Genomic DNA, 27,679 nt, shown 5'->3' on the forward strand with positions numbered 1-27,679 from the left:
TCTGCAGCTGAACAAAGTCTCTTCTTGCAGCTTTGCAGAAAGATTTTGTTATTGATAACCATTCAGGACTATTATTCAATAGCTAGAGATTGATGCTACCTTTAGATGTTAAAGAATTATTTAGAGAGTGTTGGTTGGTTGTTGTTTTTAAAAGTGAAACTGAATAATAGTAGTTGATTTCTGATAACGTCACTGCAATAAAAATAGCTGATAGAAGGTCCTGATAGCCCTCGCTTTATTTTTCATTTTAAGCATCAGTGCTGTCAGTTGGCAGTTATTAAAGTGATAGCATTGCCTTGCTTGGCCAATTAAGGTGCTTTTCTCAAAAGTAACCTGTGATTTGGCAATATGATTAAATTTACATAATTCTTTCATTCAAAATGTCCCATCTCATAAGTAGGGTTGCCATAATCTGGATTTTCCTGGACATGTATGGGATTCAAAGGACAAAAATAGCATCCGGGGGGGGGGGGGATTTTTAAAAAATTGCAACATGTCCAGAAGCCTTTTTGTTTGGGGTGAAGACAGCATGTGTGCACAAGAACTGCCATTCTGGGATCACAGAAAACTGTGCTCTGGAAGCGGAAGTGTTGCTTCCTTTGCTGCTGGAGAGCAAGGCCATTGCTAGCCAAGCACATACAGGATGCGGGGTGGCAGGGGTGGGGTTATGGTGTGTGTGTGCAGTGGAGCACTTACAGAGAGGTAGGATGTGTGCCCGCCCCTGTCTCCTTGGTCCCTTGCCCCACACTTGCCTCTCCAGGTGCATAATGCTGAGGTCCTTGAACCCTGATGCCTGCTTCATGGTGAGGTAAGTGCAGGCTGAATCTCTGCCACTGCAAGTGCTGTGAGGGCTGCCACAGAGGGGGTGAGGGGCTTCCCTGCAGTAGCGTAGTTAGGAAGGTCATGGAAGGAGGACTCAAAGCTCCATCACTACCAGTCTGGTGTAGTGGTTAGGAGCAGTGGACTTGTAATCTGGTGAACTGGGTTCGCATCTCCACTCCTCCACATGCAGCTGCTGGGTGACCTTGGGCTAGTCACACTTCTCTGAAGTCTCTCAGCCTCACTCACCTCACAGAGTGTTTGTTTGGGGGAGGAAGGGAAAGGAGGTTGTTAGCCGCTTTGAGACTCCTTAGGGTAGTGATAAAGTGAGATATCAAATCCAAACTCTTCTTCGTGGAGGGTTGACTGGCTGACCACCAGTCATTTCACCTGAGGACAATTGCTATTCCTCCTCCACCAGACTAAAGCCCCTCAGGTGGCAGCTTGCACCTTTACTGCCCAGCCTGCTCTGGTGAGTAAGGGAAGGGTGGTGAGGGGCAGGAGCCGCTCCTCACCTCAGCCCACCAGGCACAGCGAAGGGACCTGCCTCACGTTCCCCACAAACACAGAGAGAGCCCTTCAGGCAGCTTCTCTGATTTTCCTCTGCTATCTCGGTATTCAGTGCTGAGGATATCCCAGAAAATTCCTTACTGCAGCATTAAGAAGTCAGAGCAGAACACCATCCTGTTGGTTTTGTTGTTGTTTGGTCAGGAGTGGATGCAGTCTTTTCTTTATTCAAAGGATTTACACCACTTCTTTAGATGATTACTTCCCAAAACAGCTAGCAAAGTCTAAACAAACAAATTTAAATCTGAACAACCCCAATAAAGCTAACATTTAACAAGATGCAGAAGTAAAAACATATGGATGAACTGAATTGCACATGAAACTAGATCTAAAAGGCTTTGTCAAATAAATACATCCATCTGGTACCAATAACCAATAATCTGCTGGTGTCAGGCAAGTCTCGCTTTGGGAACGCCATGTCAAGACTGTGGGAACATCCAAAACCCCTCACGGCACCTTCTCAAAATCAGAGAGACTTTGAGAAGGTGGCAGGGAAGGTGATCAGGGAAGGTTTTTGCACAGAAGGGTCAAGGCTTGGGTGGCTTAAGGTGGTTCTGGGGATTGTGCAAAGAATACATAAGTATCCCTTTCCTTACCTGGGCATGCTAACTCATGAGAGAGAGAGAGAGAGAGAGAGAGAGAGAGAGTTACCCCTATGCCATATTTTCAGCAACTTTGGGGTTTGTTTAAAAAAAGGCTTTCGGGGTGTCCTGGTTTTTACTTTTTGAAATTTGGCAACACTATCATAATAAAAGTTAAAGTATCCAGTCTCTCCTAGCATTTGCAGGACTTGCTCCTTGTGGCTAATACGCTATCTTCCTGAATATTCATTTTGGGTTTTTTAAAAGTAAATAGAGTATGTACAAACAGTTCATTATAATACACTTGAGAAATCTAATTAATCACCTAAGATGCTCCTTCCAGGGACACCTTTTAATTCCTTTTTCTTCCTGCTAGAGTGCTAGACTGGAGCTAATGAAACTGGGTGGCCATTATCCAAAGAATAAAAATGGGAAAATTCAAAATGGTGCAGACTAGTATTTGTAAAAAGCGTCCCAATGCAACTCCAGTAGTCCCCAGGATAATAATCTTCTTTCAAAAACAGATCTGTTCTCCAGGCATGAAAAGTCTATCTATTGGCCATGCTGACTGGGGCTTATGGGAATTGAAGTCCAGCAAGCTCTGGAGAGCCACAGGTTCCCCATAGGAAAGTCTGTCTATTGGCCATGCTGACTGGGGCTTATGGGAATTGAAGTCCAGCAAGCTCTGGAGAGCCACAGGTTCCCTGTTCCTGCATTAACTCCCCACTCTGCCCTCCTGTCGCTGGGAAGGTTTAAAGGTGACTTGCTTCTGACTTCACTCACCACTGGCATGAATATACCCAGAAGGGAATATGGACTTTTGACTGAAAACAGTTCCCATTCCTGCAGTAAAGCAAATCTAATCTGTGTGTCAGAAAGATACGATGGACGAGGGCAAGGGGACAGGTGGAGAAAATGGAAAGAAAGGGTGAAGATGAGAATTGAAGACAGAGAAGCAAAGACAGGAAATGGACATACAGGACGAGATTTTTTAAATAATAATAATAATAATAATAATTTATTATTTGTACCCCGCCCATCTGGCTGGGTTTCCCCAGCCACTCTGGGCGGCTTCCATAAAAACCAAAAATACACTAAAATATCACAGATTAAAAACTTCCCTGAACAGGGCTGCCTTAAGATGTCTTCTGAATGTCAGGTAGTTATTTATTGCTTTGACATCTGATGGGAGGGCGTTCCACAGGGCAGGCGCCACGACCGAGAAGGCCCTCTGCCTGGTTCCCTGTAGCTTTGCTTCTCGCAATGAGGGAACTGCCAGAAGGCCCTCGGCACTGGACCTCAGCGTCCGGGCAGAACGATGGAGGTGGAGACGCTCCTTCAGGTATACTGGGCCGAGGCCGTTTAGGGCTTTAAAGGTCAACACCAGCACTTTGAATTGTGCTCGGAAACGTACTGGGAGCCAATGTAGGTCTTTCAAGACCGGTGTTATGTGGTCTCGGCGGCCGCCCCCAGTCACCAGTCTAGCTGCCGCATTCTGGATTAGTTGTAGTTTCTGAGTCACCTTCAAAGGTAGCCCCACGTAGAGCGCATTGCAGTAGTCCAAGCGGGAGATAACTAGAGCATGCACCACTCTGGCGAGACAGTCCGCAGGCAGGTAGGGTCTCAGCCTGCGTACCAGGTGGAGTTGGTAGACAGCTGCCCTGGATACAGAATTGACCTGCGCCTCCATGGACAGCTGTGAGTCCAAAATGACTCCCAGGCTGCGCACCTGGTCCTTCAGGGGCACAGTTACCCCATTCAGGACCAGGGAGTCCTCCACACCAGCCCGCCCCCTGTCCCCCAAAAACAGTACTTCTGTCTTGTCAGGATTCAACCTCAATCCATTAGCCGCCATCCATCCTCCAACCGCCTCCAGGCACTCACACAGGACCTTCACCGCCTTCACTGGTTCTGATTTGAAAGAGAGGTAGAGCTGGGTATCATCTGCATATTGATGAACACCCAGTCCAAACCCCCTGATGATCTCTCCCAGCGGCTTCATATAGATGTTAAAAAGCATGGGGGAGAGGACGGAACCCTGAGGCACCCCACAAGTGAGGGCCCAGGGGTCTGAACACTCATTCCCCACCACCACTTTCTGAACACGGCCCAGGAGGAAGGAGCGAAACCACTGTATAACAGTGCCCCCAGCTCCCAGCCCCTCTAGACGGTCCAGAAGGATGTTATGGTCGATTGTATCAAAGGCCGCTGAGAGATCCAGCAGAACTAGGAAACAACTCTCACCTTTGTCCCTAGCTCGCCGGAGGTCATCAACCAGCGCGACCAAGGCAGTTTCAGTCCCATGATGAGGCCTGAATCCCGATTGGAAGGGATCCAAGTGATGCCAAGTGGAAAGATGGCATAAGCTATATAAGTGGTATATGTAGCATAACCAAAGTGTTAAAACACCATTAAGCTTTGTTGAAACCCTTTTCAATTACACCAGTACAATAACTGAGCCACCTTGCAAACTTCTTTTTATAAGAGGACAGCCCATAAATAATGTAAATAAAAGATCAAGAGGTACCCAAGCCTGGGTTTTGGCATACTGTGTCCACTTTACATAAGACGTTTTGATAAGTACAGCAATATAATTTTCCTTTTCTACACTTTTCCTTTTCTATGACTATTTTAATAAGCATAACGCAAGTAAGAAGACAAGTCTGGTTGTCTTTCAGCATGGGAAGGCAACATATTTTGTCAGTTTGTCACAGTGTGGGTCTAGCTCTGTAGGAAAGTTAAAAACCAACACCTGCTATGTCTAATTTGCCTGATTTTTCAATACCAACAATTTTTGCTAACTTCTCCACTGAGAACTAAAACTGGTATCTGACTGCAAGCTGTGAATGCAAGGAATTGCGAAAAATAAATGTCATTTTCCTTGCAGGCCAGATGCAGTCAGACGATTTGAGGTGGGGGCTCTGAGCTACCATGGCCTTTTGCAGAACGTTTATAGACCCATTCCCATTCTTTATGATCTCCTGCAAACACATACCCCTCCCAGTCCCTTTTTGTAGGGTATAATATTTGCTAAGTAAAATAGTGGAATCAACTAAGGATCTTCTGAAAGGAGACTGTGAAAGTTATTTACCAAAAAAAATCAAAAAATCCCAATGTATGGATAAACAAAACAATCATTTTTTGGTTCCTTCCATTTTCCCCCATTATTATGTTCCGTTCTCCCTGTTTTCACAATTTTCAAAATAGTTAACATGAAAATTTGTATGTACCTAATATGCACATTTCATATTCAATTTTATCCAATATACCACATTTTGTACATTAATTTCACTCTAAGGATTTTTTTGGTACACACTTTGTACTAATGTATCGTGTGTTTTTATTTGCACTTTTTGAAAGGAGACCAACATTGCTAAAATTGAACAAGTATAAAATTCAAAGGATAGCTGTGTTTCGGTTTGTATATTGCTCCAGAATGTATAAATTGAATTGTTTCCCCATTCCAACTCACAAGGAAATGTCTGTGAGGATATGTGATGATTTTTTATTTTGTAGCTCCCACAAGGTCAGAATTTATCATTTTGGGGTGTGCCCAATAGGACTTGTAAGAGGGCAAGTGGTATTAGTAGGGAAAAAGAGCATGATCCTCAGGAAAGACTAGAGTTGGGAAAATGTCACCTGTCCAACAAGGACCCTTTGTGGGACACTGATGAGGGAAAGGATCATTGGTGGGTTGAGATTTGACTCCCCCCTGCTCTCCCCTAAATGTTTTGCTTCTCTCAAACACTTGGTGTTTCCCTAGTCAGCTTGGTTTTGTTTATCGAGGGAGAGACACAGTTGTGCATTGTTTGGACAGTTAAGACTACAGAACGTCTCAGTAGCTTAGGGACTCCCTTATCTACCTCAGGATGCCTTCCTAGCAGCACAAAACAACTCATGAGAACCTTCCTCAAATCACTCTTATTTGCCTTGTAATTTAGGGTATAAAAAGAGCTGATTCAGGCCTCTGGTGCATTAGAATCCTCACTTTCTTCATGTTTCTCTGTCATTTTTCTCCTCAGGTCTTAAATATACAGTACTGTCTTTTTTTGTGAGACTTTTGTTCATTGAGGAGGAAAAAAATGTTTAACAGATTGCAACAGATTTAGGCAGGTCTGGGCAGCAGGTGTGAAGAGACATAGAACTAATACAAAACTGAAACAAATATAGCAGTGACTTAAAAGAACATTAACCTCTTTCCTTCCTCCTGGTGTTTGCTGCTGATAGATTTCACACCAGGATGTCTTAGGTCTTTGATGTGCACTATTGAGTATCACCCTTTTGTAAGATGCATGTCCCAGACTTCATCCTCATAAAATACTTGTATTATTAGAAAACCATAAGACTTTTGTTTTGTTTTCAGTAATTAAAGAAATACCTTAAGTATGGTTGATCTGTTTACTCTTGATTAGATCAGCAACCTCACCATTTTTTGTCAGTATCCTTCTTATTTTATGCTATATTTATTTCCTTAGGGCTACTTTAATGAGGGAAAAGTAATACTGTAGTCCTCTTTCTGGCAAGATATAATTTTTAGGGCAGTCTTTCCCAACCAGTTGTCTTGTGGATGTGAAACTCCCATCATCCCTGAACATTGGCCATGTTGTCAGGGGAGCTGAAGTGAATCCAGCACAGTTGGACCAGGAAGGGATGGAGGAGAGAGGGAGAGATATTAGGTTTGATTAACACTTTAGAAGCTAACTGATTTGCGCTTCCAAACTGAAACACATCTCTTCCTCTAAATTCATATGTCTCTGTATTTGCAGATGCAGTTCTCCAAACAAATGATGTGTACAAAATGGATATATTAGGAAAGAGTGTGCATAAAAACACATACATTGGAGAACATAACATAAAAATGCATTATATATTGGGGGGGGGGTTGTAAATATGGAAAATTGCTAGGCACAGCTGCATACAAAGATGCTTGTTCTACCCCACTTCCTGCCATGCCCTACTTTTCAATATTAACTTTTCGGTTTTGAATTTTATTCTGCCTCAGGAACTGAAGTGAAGGTATCAGAATATATACCTTGCCATTATTGCTTGTGAGGAGCAAAGATATTGCACTGAAAACATAGGATTTTAATACAGGTTTCTCAATAGGAACAACATGGGAACAAAATGGACAACATTCCCCCAAGTTCTAGCCAAAGGTACCACCCATCCCTAATACATTGTTGGACTTTGGCTCCCATCACTCCCAGGTGGCGTGACCAATAATCAGGGATGATGGGAATTGCAGTCCAACAATATATTTAGCTACTTCTTATCCAGAAAGTATGTTTGAAGCTACACTGATCATTTATTGGAACACTTCCATAATTTCAATGGCCATTTGGCCTCAGAAGTAAGTAATGTAATAACAGAATGAGGAAGGAATTGAGGAGACATTTCTCTAGTAATGTTCACCATTATTTTTCTTGTGGATGCATGCCTATACCTGGGTTATCTCCCTGAGTTGTCGTTTGCTTTCGGTCAATTGGTTTTTGTTTTCCCTTGAATTACTCACTTTCTTGACATGCATGTTTAATAAAGTTAATATAGTTAACATTAAAAAAAGAAAGAAATTGATGCCACACCATCATTTGGACCAAATGATGGTGGTTTTTCCCCCCTTCCTTATTTGACTTTAGTCAGCATTTCAGCTTGTTTCCTTGAGCCATCTGAGGCTATCTTATTAGAACCTATCACTTTCATTCTGTTCACTTCCTGCTGTTCATGTTGGTGGATCAGAGGTGTTTTTTCAGTTGAATTGGAGCATAGAAATCTCTTCAGGAGCCATCTCACAGGCCTGGGAGAAATCAGAAGTCATCATGCTTAGGCCTGTGCTACACAGAAGGATCAGTTTCCTGACTCTCACACACACCATTCAAAACACATTGTAGTAATTACAAGTAGAGAACTAAACCAAACAAGGTGTTTTGTGCATAGAGAAGATTGTGACAGATAGCCCAAGAAAGTGAACTGAGCCATTTATCACAGAGAGAGGATGACTGATAAAGGACACATTCCTGCCCTTGGATGCAAAAAGAGGAAAGTGTAGGTAAATAGCTGCATCCACAGTCTCAGCAGTGATTCCATCCCACTTCAGGGGCAAAGCACCCTTTGCCAGGGGATATTCACACCAGCATCAGTTGGGTACTGATTGCTGGGAGCTGCCCTGCCCTCTCATCCTTGTAGCACATTTAGCCCTAGATCAAGGCTTCCCAAACTGTGGTCCATGGACCTCCGATGGTTGGTGAGCATCGTATGGTTGTTCCACAAATAGGGCACATGCAGTTTGAATTTTACAGAATTCTATGGAATTCCAAATGCAAATACAATAAAATACAATATGAGAAATCAAAGAAGTGATCAAAATATAATTAAATATCATACAGCACCTAGCATAGCATGTTACCATTGCTACAGCAGGCGGGGGTGGGGGGACAACACCATTAAGTGCTCTGCAAGACCCTCAGCGTTTTTCAAGTGGGTGAGGGCAGGGAGTTGGGGAATCCTTAGAACATGGGAAATTGCAAGGGTGAATGTGCTAAGCTCCATCCCATCCAAAATGGGGAGTCACCTGTACTTAGAAAAGTTCCTGAGTAATATAAAACTCCAGTACACAAAGTTCCCACCCTCAGAAGCTCCAAGTGATGGAGAGGAGCTTAGCTCACTCATCCCAGCTGTTCCCTACATGATGCTGTCCATGTGCTTGTGTGCATGTGGAGTGACTGTGGTGCCTTAAGAGGGCTGTTGTAATGGTACACTGTTTGTTTCCTTTGCAATGGTTCTGAAACTTAAACAGCAACACTAGTTTAAGATTTTTCAGAAACTTCTATTTAATATATTTATTGCTGTTCCAATTTGAACTATTTGGTATTAGTAATAAAAAGAGTGAATTTGGAACACCAAGTAGCCTTCAGCTACTATGTAGTTTGGGGTACATGATTTGTTTGGCGGAAATGAAGGAGAAAACACACACACAATGTGTGTTTTTCATACTCAAAAAGCAGAAGCATAAGAGTGATATCTGCAACGGAATTTCTGCCAGACTGAAAATGGATTTGATATGGAGTCAGCCCTTGAGCTATAGTGTGAAGAAAAACAATAGGTTCTTCCGCCATGATGTAATTCTAGATAATTTTGTTTTGGAAATGGATAGTAGGGATTGTTACAGTTCTTTGTTCCTGAAATAAATCATTTTGAAAGAATGAGGATTAAAATGCATGCAAAAAATGTTCCAGAATTATAGGTTTCAACTTTCAAAAAAATATGTTTTCTTCTTAGACAAAGGCTACACTGCCAACAGCCTTTAGTTACCCTTTTCCCAGGAATTTTCACAGATTATACCATGAACTGGAGTTTGCATTACTAAGTGAGATAAAATGAAACTATAGATTTGATAATTTATTGCTTGCACAGTGAAAAAGCAGGCCTATTGACACCAGATGGCACCCACAGGCAGCTGTTGAAAGCTAAACGTCAGGAAATGTCAAAACCAGTTGAGCTTGGTACCTCCCAGCCTGATACTACCAATGTGACATAGAAGGGTACCATGGTCAATGATGCCATATCGCCATGTGAAGTCCAGGAGAACCAAGATTGTTGTATACACCCATATCTTTTGAAGCACATCAGCCAGTGACTCGAGCAAGCAAAAGTGGCTTCAGTCTCAAAACCAGGCTGGACACCAGACAAAAATTGAACTAATTTAATCAGGAAATGCTGGGCTTGAGGTTTTATTGCATGCTCAAACTTCTTACCCATGATTAGAATATTCAAAATGGGCTGGAGTTGTTTAATTTGAGGGTTCAAACAAAAATTGCTTTACTAAGAGAATACTCCAGCCTGCTTCAACACAGTTATAAAAATATCCTCCCTCAGTGAAGCATTAATTACTTTGACTGCCCAACAGACTAGCTTCCATCTGACTGCTCAAATGAGCCAGAAGGAGCAAAGGTTGAATATGCAAATGATAGGTCTCACATTTCCAAGATTTCTCTGTATCCTCAGGCTTCACAAACTGAAAGGTATCCATGGAAACCTGCTAAGAGGGAGCTGTAGATACATCCAGCACTGACTCTGTATACAAGTAGTTCAAATCAGAATAAATATAATTGATTTTATCCACAAAACCTTTTGCAGACTGATCACACTGGCCTTCTTCTAACTTCCCTCAAGGGCTAAACTATAGAAGTCCCCTCACCTTTTGGAAAAGTTTATCTGGATGACACTGCAGAGATTTGATGGTGGCAAGGCATAAGACTTATTTGCCATTAACAGTGCCTCAGAATATGTTCTAAGATGGGCTCTAGCCCATGTTTGACTGGATGTGCCATGAGATTTTCTGCACAGACAATCACTCTAGCCATTTCATCACAAATAGTTCAGCAGTAAACTGTGGTGCCAACTGGGCTGCACTAATAAAGAAAGAACAGCTGTGAACTTGTGCTTGGATTCATCACCTGACTGCAAACATCATCAGAACCACTAGTCACAGTAAAGAAAACTCATTAGAAAGCTATCTGGAGCCACCAGATTGCATATACCAATTTAAAAGGTCCCTACAGAATTCTGAGTCAAACTTTAACCAGGTAATGAACAATCCATAGCAAGAGAATTCCATCAAATTCCCTCATCCATAGCTCATCTTCCTGCCCGGTGCAGAACACATAGTTGAAAACAGGGCTGAACAAAAATGGTACGAGCCTCAAATTCACTATAACGTTAGCATAAAGTAAAATTGGGAAGGGCCATTTGTATATTTTTGAGCAAAGAAGGAAGGGTATCCCAGAGGTTCAAGGGTGCCTAGTCTTTATTGTTGCAGCATGTGTTATTCTTTTTCTTCCTCTCGCTCTCTCTTTTTAAAAAAAATTCCTTTAACTCTGCCACCTATCGTACTGACAGTGGCACACCTGCCAGAACCCGCTAGTTCTTCCAGCACCCATGTTGTTCTGGTGGCTACTGAGAGGACTGCTGCCACTATTGCCACAGGCAGGGGGGGGGGGGAAGCAATGTACCAACAGAAAATGGTAATCCCTTTGAACCTGAGGTCACTTTCATCAAGTCAGACTGTGGCAGGGGGCTGTTATATGGTCTTCCAGGGTACGGTAGCAGTGCTGGATTTACATATAAGTTAAACAAGCTATAGCTTAGGGTCCCACTCTCTTGGGCCCCCCAAAAGAATTTAAAGGAAAAAACTGGATGTACATTTCCAAAATATAAGATAAAAAGCAAATAAAATAAAACCTACATAGAGCAAGTGTTTTGTGTTGTGTAGGCTCCTATGATGTAAGTAATGGGCCTCGCCTGCTATCCTGCTCCCTAAAATATCAGTGGTTTGCTCATTTCTATATATCGGGTGCCTACATTCTGCATGTGCAAATGGCTTTAGGTCCATAAATTACCATATAGCATATATTCAACACAAAAAACAGCAACAATTTGTTGTTGACAAAGGGCAGCTGGACATATAAAGGGCCCTATTACCTTCAGTAGCTTAGGGCCTCTTCAAACCTAAATCTGGCCCTGTATGGTAGGCAGGACTAGTTAACGCCTTGGGGTCCATGGGGTCATTTGTGACCCGGAGAAATGCACCCCACAACCTATCATACTACTATAGCTGCAACTAAATTTCTCCTCCAGTAGGGGAAAGGAACTCTGTGAGCGCCAGGGAAAGCTTCTGCTCTGCAGGCGCATGTGGACTTGCACACACTAAGTTGGTGAGCCCCGCAGTACAGTTATGGAACCCCTGTGTTATTTCGAGACCACAGTAAATATTAACTTGATAGCTTAGTTTGCTGATCAATGCCAGAAGTACAACTCAACCCTCTAAAAGCAAACTGAGATGGTGAGTGCTGGGGAAAACCCTGAGGTTGCAGAAATTATTATTATTTAAATACAAATGTTTTAAAACAGAAACATAAAGGGGAAAGGCACACTCAAATCAGACCAATGAAGATTAAACACATTCTGTGGCTACAGAAAATTGAGTGTCTGTTAGAAAAGAAGGGGCTGTATTCAGGGTTTGACATGAACCCTGAACAAAAGCATTTCTGTTAGGAAGTGAGCATGCACTGCGATATTTTGTTGTAGGTCCCACTTATTTCTTAATGAATGCTTAAAAGATATGAAATAGCAAATAAAACATTGTCCAACAGAATGGTTTTCTTTTTAAAAAAGGAAATCATCCATAGTATGTTGCAGTCTCTAAGTATTTATAAATCTTCACATTTCTTAATACAAGTAGGAGGCCTTCCAGTTCTGTATGTTTAAGTTTGAAAAGAGAATCCTTGTCGTGACTCTAAAATGGTTTTTGGCCAATATTATGATCTAGTATTCAAAGCATGAAAGGATACATATTCTAATCAAGAGGAGAAATATTTGTTCATTCATTTGATGTCAGGTGAGACTGACTGCTTTTGCCTTGATGATTAGTTTTTAAATTAAGAAAACTTGCTCTTGCAGTTAATGAGGATCAGCAGAGAACTATGGAAGACGAAAAAGAGAAACCTTAATTTCTTAAACATGAGATAGTCATTGATGGTGATCTCTGTCACCTTTCAGTGTATTTGATAGGAATTGAAAATCACAAGATTAAAAATTAAGGGATCGAAGCCTGCTCCCAGTGCTAATTATAACACTATGCTAAAGTTATCTTGGGTCAATCTCTCCCAGTGCAGACATTGTTCCCATCTCTCACATGGTTTCTGGGTTCTCAGAATACATTGTTGTAACAGATTTGGCAGCCAGATTGGATCAGCTCCTCCCTTACTTGAAATGGATTCATGTAACAAAGAGAAGCTCCTTTATACAAAGAACCTTTCATTTTTTGAATTAATAAAGGTTGGATTCATCTGATCTGTTAATGATAGGTTTGGGTTGTAAAAATAAATTTAAAAATAAAATGCAAAACTTTATCACACGAAGGTTGACTCTCAATATGTATTCACAAAACCCTGGTTTCAATATCATCCTTGCAGTTGTTTTCTGTCTGTTTTCTCTGCATGCACACATGTGAAGGCAGTATGCAACAATGGGAGGGAGAAGTGCTCATATGAAATGGAACAGAGTGAATCCATTCTCTGATGAGAAAAGACTATCCATCATAGCACACATATAGTTGTACCTCAGGTTACAGATGCTTCAGGTTACAGACTCCGTTAACCCAGAAATAGCACCTCGGGTTAAGAACTTTGCTTCAGGGTGAGAACAGAAATCATGCAGTGGCAGTGCAGCGGCAGCAGGAGGCCCCATTACCTAAAGTAGTACCTCAGGTTAAGAACAGTTTCAGGTTAAGAATGGACCTCCAGAATGAATTAAGTTCTTAACCTGAGGCACCACTGTACTGGAAATCTCAAGGCCTTTGCATGTGTTTAGATATATATATATCTAAGGAAAATATCATGGTCAAAGTCCAGCAAATTAAAAAATAGGCTTAAGTGCATTTAAGTTTGTTGCCGGTGCCAGTCTTCTCGCTACCATATTTTAATTCTCAAGACAATATCTACAACTTATCGAGGTTTTGTATTTCTGTTTATTAAAACATTTGAGTACTGAGTGCAGCCACTTAAGGTTACTACCAAGAAAGTTTGTAAAAACAGCTTTTGTTGGTACAGCTCATTTTTTGGCATATTTAATGTGGGGGGAGAAGGAGAAATGGCTGCTTTTGAGGGGAAATAGTGCTCACTTGCCTGCTTTATAACTCACCTACAAAAGTTGCAAGCTACCTGAACATGTGCAGAAGGTTCTCATTAGATATTTTACACTTTCATCATTTAAATTGTGCTACTGGATAAATCTTATTAAGTCTGTTTTAATTACCAGGTCAGTGTCCATAATTCAGCTATTTCTTTGTGTTTCAGTATGTGAAAGTATTGCATGTATTACATGCAGACACTTACTTAAGAAAAGCAACTGATGAAGTCTTGATATATTGTTGTTGTTGTTTTTGTTTTACAGCTGGTATACCTCAGTTTTAATATATTTAATGCTGAAAAAATGGGGAGAGCTCTTTTCTTCTATTTTTTTCTGGTTGCGCTTGAGAAGTGGGAATGTTGGGCAAGTAGGGTGGTCTTACAGAGGACAATCTTCTGTTTGAAGCTGTCCTCTATTTGAAAGGCTGCCTGGTCCAAATCCAGTTTAAAGATAATGCGTCATAAGAAGGGAAAGCAGGGACCTTGAATTTATCCACTCACAGTAACTGCATGGACAGCACAATAAGCAGGCACACAGCTCACCTGACCATACTCTTTGCCACCGTAGTGAGACGCCCTCCCCTAATTTACATCTATATATGACCATTTGCATATGCATTTTTTCTTGCAAATCTGCATTCCTCTTTTGTCCTCTTGTTTTGCGATGCATTTCTCTCTTTTTTTGGCACTGTGCAATTGGCCATCCTATGGGCAAAGGAAGGGACGCAGGTGGCGCTGTGGGTTAAAGCCTCAGCGCCTAGGATTTGCCGATCGCATGGTCGGCGGTTCGAATCCCTGCGGCGGGGTGCGCTCCCGCTGCTCGGTCCCAGCGCCTGCCAACCTAGCAGTTCGAAAGCACCTCCGGGTGCAAGTAGATAAATAGGGACCGCTTACCAGCGGGAAGGTAAACGGCATTTCCGTGTGCGGCTCTGGCTTGCCAGAGCAGCGATGTCACGCTGGCCACGTGACCCGGAAGTGTCTCCGGACAGCGCTGGCCCCTGGCCTCTTAAGTGAGATGGGCGCACAACCCCAGAGTCTGTCAAGACTGGCCCGTACGGGCAGGGGTACTTTTACCTTTACCTTTATGGGCAAAGGACACATTGGAGGCAGTATGTAGATGGTGCGTTATAGAATAATGACAGCAGACAAGGTTGGTCCAAGCCGTTCCTCAAACTGAAGCACCCTGCTTCAGGTGGCTTGATGTAAAGAGGAGGAAATCTTTGCAACGGACCAGCTCAAACAAAATGTCAGCCAACAGTGACAGCAGGATTAGCAGGGATGACAATTGTTGCTAGGTTAATACCATATGACATTAGATTAATGGCACTGCTTGTAGGAATCTGGAGATTGGATTTCTCTGCTAAAATTTAGAAAATAAAATAAAATAAAGCTTTGAATCTCATTACAGAGGTCTGCCTCTTTTATTAATATTGCTGTTAACGACTAGAATGAGATTGCTAAGAGATAATCTTCAAAATAATTGGCATACATAGATTCTTACAAAATAAATAAATTAGGATTTTAACTAAATCCCATAGTTTTGGGGTCCTTGATCATGATTCCAAATGCAAGCAGCTTTGCTCTCCAGTATCCTGAGAAACAAGAATACCTCCTCACTAGACCCCAAAACCCTATAAGTAGCTATTGGCAGACAATGTGTTCTTGCTGATCATTTGCAAATGCTAATGGAAAACCCCTTTCAATGTAGAACTATGCTGTGTTTATAAATCTCTCAAGTGGGAGCTTGATATATTATGGATCTTTGTACAAGTGCAACATTCTTAAATAATTTGCTGAGATAAGGTCTGTGCAGTTAAAATCAAGCTTAAAGATGGGAGGCTCAAAACGGCAAATTTGGACATTGTGAGCTGTGCAGAATTGCTCCAGTCAATGTGATCTAATGTAATGTTTCAGGTGTGCTGATTTCAGCGGAACAAAGCAAATCATACACACTCAGGTAATTGATGGCATTCTGAGTTGCAAGACCACCTGCAAACATGGCACATTTCGTTTCTAAAATCTGATAACCAGATAAAAGAGGCCACGGAGGAGAGGGGGGAAGCAGTATAACATTTTGTACTTATCTTGATGCCAACAGCAAAATAGCTAATATTCACTTTTCTCATAAAATCTGTTGTACTATATTGCATTTTGTGCATTATTTCATAATTATGTATATGAATTCTTATTGTTGTCATGCATTACTGCCATTATGCTTGCTTTGTCAATTGACAATTTATTTGTTATCAATTTATTTCTGTACCTATGTGGCAACAAACTTGGATTTGCAGCCACATTTACTTAATATTCTACAGTGACCTGCAGCCAGTCTTGGCATATGGATTAACATACAAGTATGATACACTCACTATTCACAAACATTTGCTAGCCTCACCTCCTTCACACACTACATGTTAAGTATGCACTGAAAACCATGAGTACACCTAAGAAAATGTAGTGTACAATGTCAGGGAACTGCCATCAGCTCAGAGCTGAGAGGTGGAAGGGCAGTTGTGTTATAGGGAACCTCTGAAAATCTTGCGAAGGAGTTCCTCGTCTGGCGAAGAGGGAAGCCCCACCTCCAGTGGAGAGGAAGTGGTGGGAGCAGGGGATGCTAGGGAGAGCCTCAACATCGAGCCTGAGCAAACCAGAGGGGAGGGAAGTACCCCTTTGCCAGCACCCATGCTGCGCAGTAGGTTTAGGCGCAGGGAAGGGAGGAGAAGGTTGGGGGTCACGCGACTGTTATGCTGGAGGAGGTATAAGGACCGCCCACTCCCAGGTTCTGCTAGCGAGTGAGCCAGACATGAACTTGCGACGCTCTTCACTGTAAATAGTTTGCACTAATAATAAAGCCTAGGAAAGACAGGTCGGAGTCTTGCCTGTTTGCTTTCGAGCAACCACACCAGCACCTGACACACAAACTAGCAGAAAGACATTTTTTTATACTGAGATAAAAGGAATTTGGATTACCTCAGCCCCCACCCTATACAATCTAGGGGCAGCAGGAAATCCCATTATTATCTTGACTTCCAGGCTTCTATGGGGCATTTTAAAATGCTACTGACCTTTAATCAGATTTAGCAGAAATCTGTATTACCGTACTTTTTATTATTACTATTGGAGGTTATGAAAAAAGAAGAGATGATAATTCCCATATCTATGCAATCCTCTGCACCTGGGAGGGGATCACTGTGTTCTCAAAGTTTGTGTTAAATATATTTAACTACATCTGTGGCCTTTCAAAAACTTGAAGAAAGAAGGAAATATGTGTTGTGAATATGTGCATGGCCTATAGCAAATTCTGTGACTGGTGAGCTAAAATTATCCCCCCCCCCTTTCTTTTTCTTTTTTTGCCTTATAGGTTTTCTAAGCACTGGAGACCAAGCTGCAAAAGGCAATTATGGATTGCTTGACCAAATCCAAGCTTTACGATGGATTGAAGAAAATATTGGATCGTTTGGAGGAGACCCAAAAAGAGTTACTATTTTTGGATCTGGGGCAGGAGCCTCCTGTGTCAGTCTGTTGACATTGTCTCACTATTCAGAAGGTAACAATTCACCTAGCTAAATCCCAGAAATTTTAAAAGGGATAATTTAATGTGAGTTGCAAAGGTCATTTGGAGCCTCAGATAATATCCCAGTATTCCATTCTTTTTTTTTGGGGGGGGGGGAGGGAGATAACTAGATTATTTTCATGTGGCATTCAACCCAAGGAGCCGATCAGGGAGAGCAAACATTTTGCAGAAAATACAAGCATACTTCCAGAAGCATAAATAGTATTTTGTCATGTAAAAAGTTACCCTGCTAAATCAGTTTTTATGTAAAAATATAACAGGGGTGCTTTTTTTAGGGGGTGGCACTGTTAAAGCGTGTATTATTTTTGTTACGTTTGGATAAAACGGGGGGTGGGCTGCTAAATGGGAAAAAATAGTGGTGTAATTGATTTCCACAGAAACACACAGAGCGCGAACAAGACTGAGTGTATGGGGGGGGGGCTCATTTAATTTCACAGCACACAGGTGTTGTAGTGACAATAAAGGTTTATTGTTATTATTATTATTATTATTATTATTATTATTAATGCCAAGTGTATCCACATCCCCTCGCTGATAAAGATCTAGCTTGCTATGTAACTAGCTAGCTTTCCCTCTTATTTGAGAAGTCAATACATACTTTGCGAATCACAGTCAAACACAATTCATTGCTAATTATGTTACAATTTGATGGGTAGTTGTTGTTTGAAAAAAGATTGATCACATTCTGATATTTTTTTCCTGGAGCAATTATTTCTGGAGCATTCCCAAAACAAGGCGTCATGCCTGTATTGTTGGTTTTTTTAAGAGCATATAGTTTTCTCACCTGAAATTCACCTGGGAAAGACTTTTTTATCCAGCTGCTAGGCTATGCTCAAGTGAAGCAGAGCAGCTTTAGGCCAGCTTTGAGTTGCTTCACATCACTGGAGCATAGCAAAAAAAAAAAAAAAAAAGTCACACTGGGCCATTGAATCTGACCCCAAATTCCCAGTCTTTTAGGGGAGGGGAATGCAGATACATTCTAAGTTATTGATCTGGCCAGTGTTTAAATGAAGAGATGTCCATTCAAAAAAATGAGGATTATGTTTTCAGAATTAAACTCTTGGAATTCATACCTATTACATTGATTTTAGCCTCACATTTCTTCTTCTTCAAATTGCATGATGTATAGCTTCTGTGAGACGGAAGAAAACGTATGATTTTCCTCTGACCTTTCTGCTGGTGAAGCACTTATTTGTGCAAGTCATTCACAGAAAATGAAAATGATTGCTGGCGGCTGTCATTCCTGTAAAGTCCTTGGGCACCATTCAGTTCAGGGAAGTAACTGATACATAGAGATGCCAGCAAAGCTCACATAGGCACAGGTTCAGGCCCAGACAGATATGAGCTCTCAAAGAGAGGCAGCAGCAGGACTCCTGGCTTACTCCTATTGGCACCATGTGCCACATACAGAATGAGAGCCTCACATAGCCACTGGGCCCTCTCCAATCTACACAAACCCAACAAAATGACCTGTTCTAGTCTCAAGAAGGAGCCAACAGAGTAGGCATGAGTGATCATAGTTAACAACTACTGGGACCAGGTTGAAATCTTGCATGCCTTGACATCCACAACCCTGCTTCCTCACTGACAAGTGGAATGCCTTAAAGGATCAGGCCTCTTGCCTGGAACCCAGCAGTCTATCATGTCTCTGGGAATTTGTAGCAAGCATGCTGCCTGTGTCAGTGCATTGCCTCTGTGGAGGCAAGTCCATACCATTGGCACCTTACTGGAACTGTGCCACTCTAGACCTGACACAGGGGTTTCAGCCATTTCATTCTCAGATGTCTCTGACATCTGAGCCTTGGGTGCCCCCAAGCTTCAGGGGTGATGCGCAGAGAGGGTCCTTCCTTTGCTGACACCACAAGTCCCCCAGGCTCTGAAATTGCTGGAATCCAGGGTCATGACACCAAGAGAGCAGGGAGACTTGAACCCACATAGAACCATTAGATGGGGAAAGTCCACCTCTTGCCAAAAGATTCTTGGGAGAAGAAGGTTGTCTATGGGGAGGATTCAACTTCAACAGAGGTTTTCATGGATGTGGTTCAACGTTTCCCTTTTTTAAAGGGAAATTCCCTTATTCCGAATAGGATTCCTCGCAAGAAAAGGGAAAGGCTGACAGCTATGCTCCTTATGCCTCTGTTTCATCCAATGGATGGATGTATCCCTGTTAAATTGAAATCAGGATTGCAAACAGACTGTACCTGCAATTAGGGGTGGGGTGAAATCCTGCCCCTGCAGAAGGACACTCTGCAGAGGGTAGACACCCACACCCTAGCAGTTCTAGCAGGTTTTACCTCAGATGCTTTGCAGGGCTGGAAGAGATTTTCTTAGCAGCCCCAAATAAGTCATTTGACAGCCAGAGTTGGGAGAATGTAAAATGCAAGAGCAGGACTGAAAAAGGCGAAGCCGGAACAACTGCTCTTCAAGTAGGATTGGAAAAGGAATTCATTCAGCATCATTGAAGATAGCCGAACTGAGCATGACCAGTGGATGTGTTGCCCGCCCCCCGCCCAAGGCATGGGCTTTTGCTGGAAAATATGCAACAGACTGAGGCTGTGACCCAGTCACTTAGGAACAAGTTGAAATTGTCAGTGGCAATCAGCTAGGAATCATCTTAATGACAGCTCTGATGTTATACCTATTGATATAATTTTAGACAATAAACAGAAGAATTAGTATTCATTCCCCACTATTTTAAATTATTAATTTAGGCTTACTACATTTGATATTATAGTAGCATGTCACTATATTAGAAATACCCCCAGCTGATGCTGTTCTCCTCCTCCTCCTAATTACAGAACTATTTTTTGACGTTCCTGTAAGAGATTGGTTTTTTTTTTTTAAAAAAAAACCAAACCCCAAAATCACACACAGCCACCAAACTAGTTTAAATTTTAATTTGCATTTTGGTATGTTCTTTGTGCTTCTGTATGCATTGAGATACGTGTACAGTGAAAGGAGCAAACTGTAACGTTTTGCTACATGGATATGATGCAGGCTATTCTCCAGATTGTGGCTCTCATCCATATGAAAATATGTGTATGTTTACTACAATGTACTGAATATTTATGGATATTTGTGAAGCATTTCATCCCTAGACATTTGCACTGGAGTCATTGTATTCATATGTATGAATATTAAGTACTAGGAATAATTTAGCTAGCCATAGATTAGTGACAGAGGGGGAAGAGCTAAATTAAGAGCAATAATTTCTTGTGGTTTTTTCTTCTTCATGGAATGGAAATGGAATGAAACTTGCTCTTCACTAGAATGTACTTCCTGTAAGTGATGCACAAAAGGTTCTTTTGCTTGGTGGTCAATGCTGCTTGTTCATGTATTTTAATTTTTAACTTCTGCACCTGCAGGTCTGTTCCAAAAGGCAATCATACAAAGTGGAACAGCCCTGTCCAGCTGGGCAGTGAACTACCAGCCTGCCAAGTACACTGCAATTTTGGCAGAAAAAGTAGGCTGCAACACGCTGGACACTACAGACTTAGTTGAATGCTTTCGGAATAAGAACTACAAAGAACTCATTCAGCAAACTATCACACCAGCTACATACCACATTGCCTTTGGGCCTGTGATTGATGGGGATGTAATTCCAGATGATCCTCAGATCCTGATGGAGCAGGGAGAATTTCTCAACTATGACATAATGCTAGGCGTCAACCAAGGGGAAGGCTTAAAATTTGTAGATGGAATTGTAGATAATGAAGAGGGCGTTTCTCCAAACGATTTTGATTTCTCCGTATCCAATTTTGTGGACAATTTGTATGGCTATCCAGAAGGGAAAGACACACTACGAGAGACCATTAAGTTCATGTACACAGACTGGGCAGATAAGGAGAATCCCGAAACGCGAAGAAAGACCCTGGTGGCTTTGTTTACTGACCACCAGTGGGTTGCTCCAGCTGTCGCCACAGCTGACCTGCATGCCCAATATGGCTCCCCAACGTACTTCTATGCATTTTATCACCACTGCCAGAGTGAAATGAAACCCAGCTGGGCTGACTCAGCACACGGCGATGAAGTCCCTTATGTCTTCGGTATTCCTATGATTGGCCCTACGGAACTGTTCAACTGCAACTTTTCAAAGAACGATGTCATGCTCAGTGCGGTAGTTATGACGTACTGGACAAACTTCGCCAAAACTGGGTAGGTTTTGTCACTTCCTGGCTTTCCCCCTGTGCTATCTTTCCTAAATTCTAGCTATGAGTATTGGGTCTAATTAAGTACTGCAGCTTTTGGCAGCTGCTGTTTCACAGAGTGCTTCTTTGCAAGAGAATTATAGCAATATTTTCAGAATGCTGGCAGGCAAGGCTAAATTAAAGGGCTTTGGAGGTGTTGCCTGTACACACAAAAGCACAGGGAGGCAGTGGGATGATCTTTTAGGCAGTGCAAAAAAGAAGAGTCCAAAAAACAAACATTTGCGTATACAGTAATTAGGGTATTCTGATTTTATATGGGAAAGTGCGAATTTAGAACTATTATACTGTAAAATGTCCTGTGATCTTCAAATGCTGGTGGTATATAAATTTAATAAATAATAATAATAACAACAACAACTAGTTACTATAATTTAAATAGAAATATAGTACATCTCACCAAAATGTGGCTGACCTGTGTGTTTGTTCAGCCTATATCCGGGTGCTGTCTGTTGATATGCAACTTCTAGGCCCCTACTCTCCCATTATAATCAAAGTGGATTTGGATTTGGACAGCCCCTCACATAGAGGACACCTGCAAATAGAGGACAGCCCTCTGCAAAGTAGGACACACAGCCACCCTAGCCACACAGACATCCTTCTCTGATCCTGAAAACTCTCTCTGGTATAGCGTTCTTGTACATTTTTATTGTGCTGTGCAGATGGTTTTTGCCAGTAGTGAGAACTTGTCCAGTGCCAGGTTTGAAGGGACCCTGAGCAAGCTATGCACTCCATGTGCACTCCCAAAGCAACCTTACCAGGGATCAGCTGCAGCATGGAAAGGATCAGTAGCCCAGCTTGGGTAGCCTGGTAGTCCTTCTTTCAAGTGCTGAGAGAGAAGGACCAGACCAAGCAAGTGCAGCCACCACAATCAATTCCCCCAAAATGACTCTGTGACCCAGTGTAGTACACTCTGTAAACTAGTCCCAAGGGCACTAAGGTAATGAGGATGACAGTGTTTTTAGTCACTTGACTCAGCACTTTTCTTCTTAGCGTCAGGTTCTAGTTTTTTTAAAAAAATAAAGGAATGCCATGGCTGGCCTTTCAGTGCCCTGGCAAATTCCTGGCCATGACATGCTTCAACTCCAGGCCTGCCACTGTCTCCCTGTCTTGCGAGAGAGAAAAAAGTCTTCTTTATTCACTGTGCAGAATTATAAATGAGATTCAGAAAGACAGAGTCACTCACCATACAGAGGCACTTGCTGATATAAAGGACTCTAAAACAGCTTTAATCGTCATTCCTTTTAAGGAAGCTGTAGGTAAACCATAGCTCTTTGGTGGGGAAATGGTAGTTTTAAAGTGGATTCTCAGTAATTCTGTTGTGAGTAAACAAAGCACAAGTGTGTGTGTGTGTTTGTAGTGTAGATATGCCCTTCTCTTTTGAGCCAATGGGCATATTTGGAATTTTCAGAAAGCGTTGTGAAGATGTGGCATAACACAAAGTATCTGCTGTGGAGCATGGCATAGCACAAAACAGCTTTTTGTGGGGATGTGTCATAGCACAAAGTAGCACAAAGTAGCTGTTACATCTAAAAGAACAGAAAAAGACAGGAAACCAAAATGGTGTGGGAATGCCTCTCCCCTCAACCAAGAGAGAAAAGTCACCCACATTAGCCAACTCATGAGGAAAACCTCTTTGCACCTCTTCTCTATTCAGAAAGGAGGGTGGGTGTCCAGTCCTGGCATGCAATGAAATGTGGGCATGTTTAAGAGGGTGTGTTCAGTATAATAATAATAATAATAATAATAATAATAATAATAATAATATCCCTCCCTCCCCAGCCAAAGCCGGGCTCAGAAAGGAGGGTGGGTGTCCAGTCCTGGCATGCAATGAAATGTGGGCATGTTTAAGAGAGTGTGTTCAGTGTAATAATAATAATAATAATAATAATAATAATTTTTTATTTATATCCTGCCCTCCCCAGCCGAAGCCGGGCTCAGAGCGGCTAACAACAGTAAAAGTAACACAGTTTACATAAAATCACAATCAATTAATAGAAATACATTCTAAAATCAATTCAGAATCAAATCAATTCAGAATCAAATTAATGGCAACCATTTTGCTAGAGTTCTATGAGGATTACCAAAGGAGGGGGTCACACTGTGCCTTGGCCAAAGGCCTGGTGGAACAGCTCTGTCTTTCAGGCCCTGCAGAAAGACGTCAAGTCCCACAGGGCCCTAGTCTCTTGTGACAGAGGAGAGGCCAAGCCATGAACAGAACAGAAAGGGCAAACAAGCTCTCATACGTTGTGGCTTTTTGCAGGATACTTGCTGAGACATTTCACAGGCACCATAGGAATGCTGGGCACATTGCGTCCCTCAGGCACTGCACTAATGCCCCCAGTACAAACTCTGTGCTGTGCAAAGCTTCCTAGATAATCCACCTTTGCTTCATAAGTAATGATTGTTTAGTTTCCTAAAAAAAAAACAACCCCTTTTTTTTGGCTGTTGGAAACAGTTCTTTCTCTCCATTGCCTTCTCTCACTACCTGGTGTGAAAAATGATGCATTGCAGTTTCACATAAAAACAATGCTGTTATTAAGGCATGAATGTTCTTGAAAGCCATAGTCCTCAGGTTAAGGTTATAAAATACACTGAAGGAAAAGGAAAGTATGGTATAGATCAAACAAGCCCATTGTGCCTCCTCCACAGAATTACCTAGCTGCCTTTCAAAAGATATCAAGGGAACACGGGGAAAAGAGATCTCTCGAAAGAACAGTGTTTCCTTTCCTCATCCAATGAATTATATTAATGTGTAGCCCCTTAAGACAAAGAAGAAACTTCTTGTATATGTTTTGCAAAGGCAAATAAGGAAACATAACAGTGAAGGTGGACGTAAAATGCTCATTAATAAAGCTGAGGAAGTACTATTTCTTAAGGAACGTTGCAACGTTTTCCCCTCCAAAAAGCAAGCAGAGTTTGTTGTTCTGATTATTGCTTTTGAAATTTGCTTTCTCTCTCCCCCCCCTCCTCTTTTTTCTTGCCTCGGTATTGAATTAAAATAAATGTCCTTGTGGCACACTAAAGGCCCATAAATCTTTCCAATGAACATTTAATGGCAGAACTGGGCTTTTAGAACTGCAGCTTGACTGCAGTGCAGAGAACAGTATGCAGCAATATCGGAGAATTCAAAGAAATGTGTAGCATCCTCCTGACACATTTCAGGAGTAAGCAGATCTTTTAGTACTTAAGAAAGCCAGGATCACATTGTGTGATGTCTTTTCTGCAGTCACTACCCCCCCCCAAACCCAAGCAATTAATTGTATAAATCAAAGAAACTGGGAGCAAATACATCCTTCTCTGAATTGTGAGTGGACTGCCACTGCTTTCTCTGGAATTGCATAGGGGAGCCCCAAATCCTAAACTAAATTGTCACCTCTTGAAAGCCATGATAAGAACACCCCCTCTGCAGGCCACACAGGAGAGACCAAAACTGTCCAACCCAGAAGAGGTCTTCTCAATCAAGGCTTTTGAATGGAATTTGCATCATGATAGAGCCCCGCATAAAGGGAGTGTGGTGTCAAAGTCTGAATGGGGCAAACAATGCTCTTTCAGATTTCCTTTCCGATTGATATTTGCCATGGTCGATGCTTGGTGCAATGACATTATCCTTTCTGAAGATTAGAATGTAATTAAATTGCTGCTCATAACTTTGACTGCAGATAAGCATTGCTGTATGTCATCCGTGTACACTATGGCGGTGAGATCAAGTAGGGAATGAGTGAACTGTTCAACCAATGATGAACATTTGTTCATCTGGACTTCCAGTTTCTCTTCTTCTCCTTCTAGCCACACACACACACACACACACACACACACAACTGCTTCAGAGGGAAGGGGGGAGCCTTGTTGTGTGAGCCAATGCCTGTTCATGCTACAATTGGATCTCACCCTATTTTTACCCATATCTGTTCAGTCCAATGGGGCCATTCCCATGGAATTGCATGGAGGAATTAAACTTAAAGGTTTCTTCGAAAGTGGGAAATGTCTCTGCGCTGGAAAGGCTAAACAGGTCAGGAGACAAGAGACTTGAGTGTTCTTGTTTTTTTTAATAAAATAAAATTAATTTTAAATAGAGATTGTACACAACAAACATAACAATTTACCAGTATTTATTTTTATATTAAAAAAGGTTCTCTCAAACCTTCTGAACTCCCTCCTTCCTTTCATGCGTTCCGTTTCTAAATTTTATTCCTGCATCCAATGTTTATGTTATTTTACAAGTGTCATTGTATTCCTGCCAATGATTTCAACTGTTTACAGTGGTCTCTCAGATATTCCAGTCTTTCGCAAATATTTGGTCTTCCTGCTTTCTGATCCTTCCCCTCAGTCTTGCCATTTTGGCATATTCCATCAGCTTGATCTGCCACAGTACTTTTTCTTCTTTCCATCTCTGGGCTAAGAGCATCTTTGCTGCTGCCGTTGCATACATAAACAGTCCTTTACTTTCTTTTGGTAGTTCCACACTTATAATTCCTAACATAAAAGCCTCTGTTTTTTAAACAAAGGTTATCTTAAACATTTTTTTTTCCAATTCATTATATATCATTTCCCAGAATGTTATTAAAACCCCACATGGCCACCACATATGATAAAAGGTACCTTCTTTCCTTTTACATTTCCAGCACACATTTTTGCTATTTTACTAGGTGTCAAATACCAACGGTACATCATTTTCATATAATTTTCTTTCAGCGAACAGCAAGCTGTAAATTTCAAATCCTCTTTCCATAGCTTTTCCTATGATGAAAACTGTGTATTATAATCAAAATCTCTTGCCCAGTGTATTATTACAGATTTACTTTCTCCATCTTTAGTAAACCATTCTAAAACTAATTGATACATTTTCAAAAGTAATTTCACATTATTTTGCAACAGATCTTTTTCAAACCTTGATATCTCTTTACCAAAACCCTTCTATTTATCCAATTTGAAGATATCATTTAATTGATTATACTGTAACCAGTATTTTAATAGCTCTCTGGTGTCTTCGACCTTTTTCAATTTTAATTGATCTTCCACTTCTGTTAGCAGCTCTTTATAGGTTGCCCAATCACCTCTCATATTTAGTTTTTTAACAGATATTGCTTAAACTGGGTTCCTCTCTTCCCAACAATAATGATGTATTATTGTTAATAAACAGTGCTTGTAGAATCAAACATATAGGTGTTTGAAATATATAGAGAACAATTCCCAGGATGTCACAACCTTCTGTATCTGCTTATTATTTATATTACTATTATTATTATTCCTGCAGGGTGTTAACAAGTTAGGCTTCAGCATTTATCTAAGGATTACAAAAGCTCCCTCATGATCCCATCTGTCAGTATTACTCATAATTTCAAGCAGTTTTGCACAGGCCGCCTGCTCAAGAGCTAATTTCAGCAGGGTGTACATAAAATTGTACACTCTCCCGGGTCTGGATTTATACCATACTTCCTAAAGACAGCAAAAATCTTTAGGAAGGGCCATTAATCATTTTACCATGCACCCAACTGTTAATATGATTACTAGGTCGAAATGAGACTGACTATAACAAATATTCCCTATTTGGATTTGCTCTAAATTGACAATAAGCTTTTGGAACTGTGTGACCTTGAAATCCCACCTGCTCTGTTGAAAAGTGAAGTATTTTCAGTTTTGCTAACCCTTTAGTACTCATAATAATATCATAGTCATTGGAGAAAATCAGAAAATATGGAATCAATAAGAGAGAATGAATAGAATCTAAAGATGGTGTTCTGCAATTGCACTGTATATTTTGTGTTCTTTTCTTTTTTTACTAAAAACCAAACTACCCGTATTTTAAAAAATACATCTTCTTACAAAAATGATGGTCACAGTTCTACACCATTCACAAGCAAAGATGAAGATATGCAAAACTCCAGTTTAACTTGTCTTACTGAACACACTGCAGTCCAGTTCCTTAAAAGAGATTTTCCCAACCACTTGGCCTTCAGATTTTTCAGACTGTGAGGAACGCAAGAGCCTTGGTGAATGCTTGCCATGTTGCAACATTTCTGGCAAAGCAGTAACACTCTGGGTAGAGGTTAAACTAGATTCTTATAAAGAGTAATGCAGCACCCTGCACTGATAACACTAAATGTAGAATTGAAGGAGGGGATAGTGTGCCACTTCTGAAAAAACCCAGCCTATACCCCATGGTAATTAACAACTGCTGCCTTGTCACAAATACTCTCTTTGGGGGCAAGGTACATGAGAGGCAGATACAAGTGGAAACACCACTGC

The 27,679-nt window shown here is 41.4% G+C and overlaps 1 protein-coding gene across 6 annotated transcripts in view; it reads left to right on the plus strand.

Annotated features, from left to right (window-relative positions):
* NLGN4X (neuroligin 4 X-linked) overlaps window positions 1-27,679 on the plus strand; it is a 156,840-nt gene that overhangs the window by 118,058 nt on the left and 11,103 nt on the right. For all 6 annotated transcript variants that reach the window (XM_079972602.1, XM_079972601.1, XM_079972606.1 and 3 more), the window contains 2 exons: window positions 17,013-17,198; window positions 20,591-21,380. In XM_079972602.1, coding sequence (XP_079828728.1) covers window positions 17,013-17,198; window positions 20,591-21,380 — 976 coding nt within the window. The remainder of the gene's footprint in view (window positions 1-17,012; window positions 17,199-20,590; window positions 21,381-27,679) is intronic.

The sequence above is a fragment of the Podarcis cretensis genome (assembly GCF_951804945.1).
Source record: "Podarcis cretensis genome assembly, chromosome: 4".
In the NCBI taxonomy this organism is placed as follows: domain Eukaryota; kingdom Metazoa; phylum Chordata; class Lepidosauria; order Squamata; family Lacertidae; genus Podarcis; species Podarcis cretensis.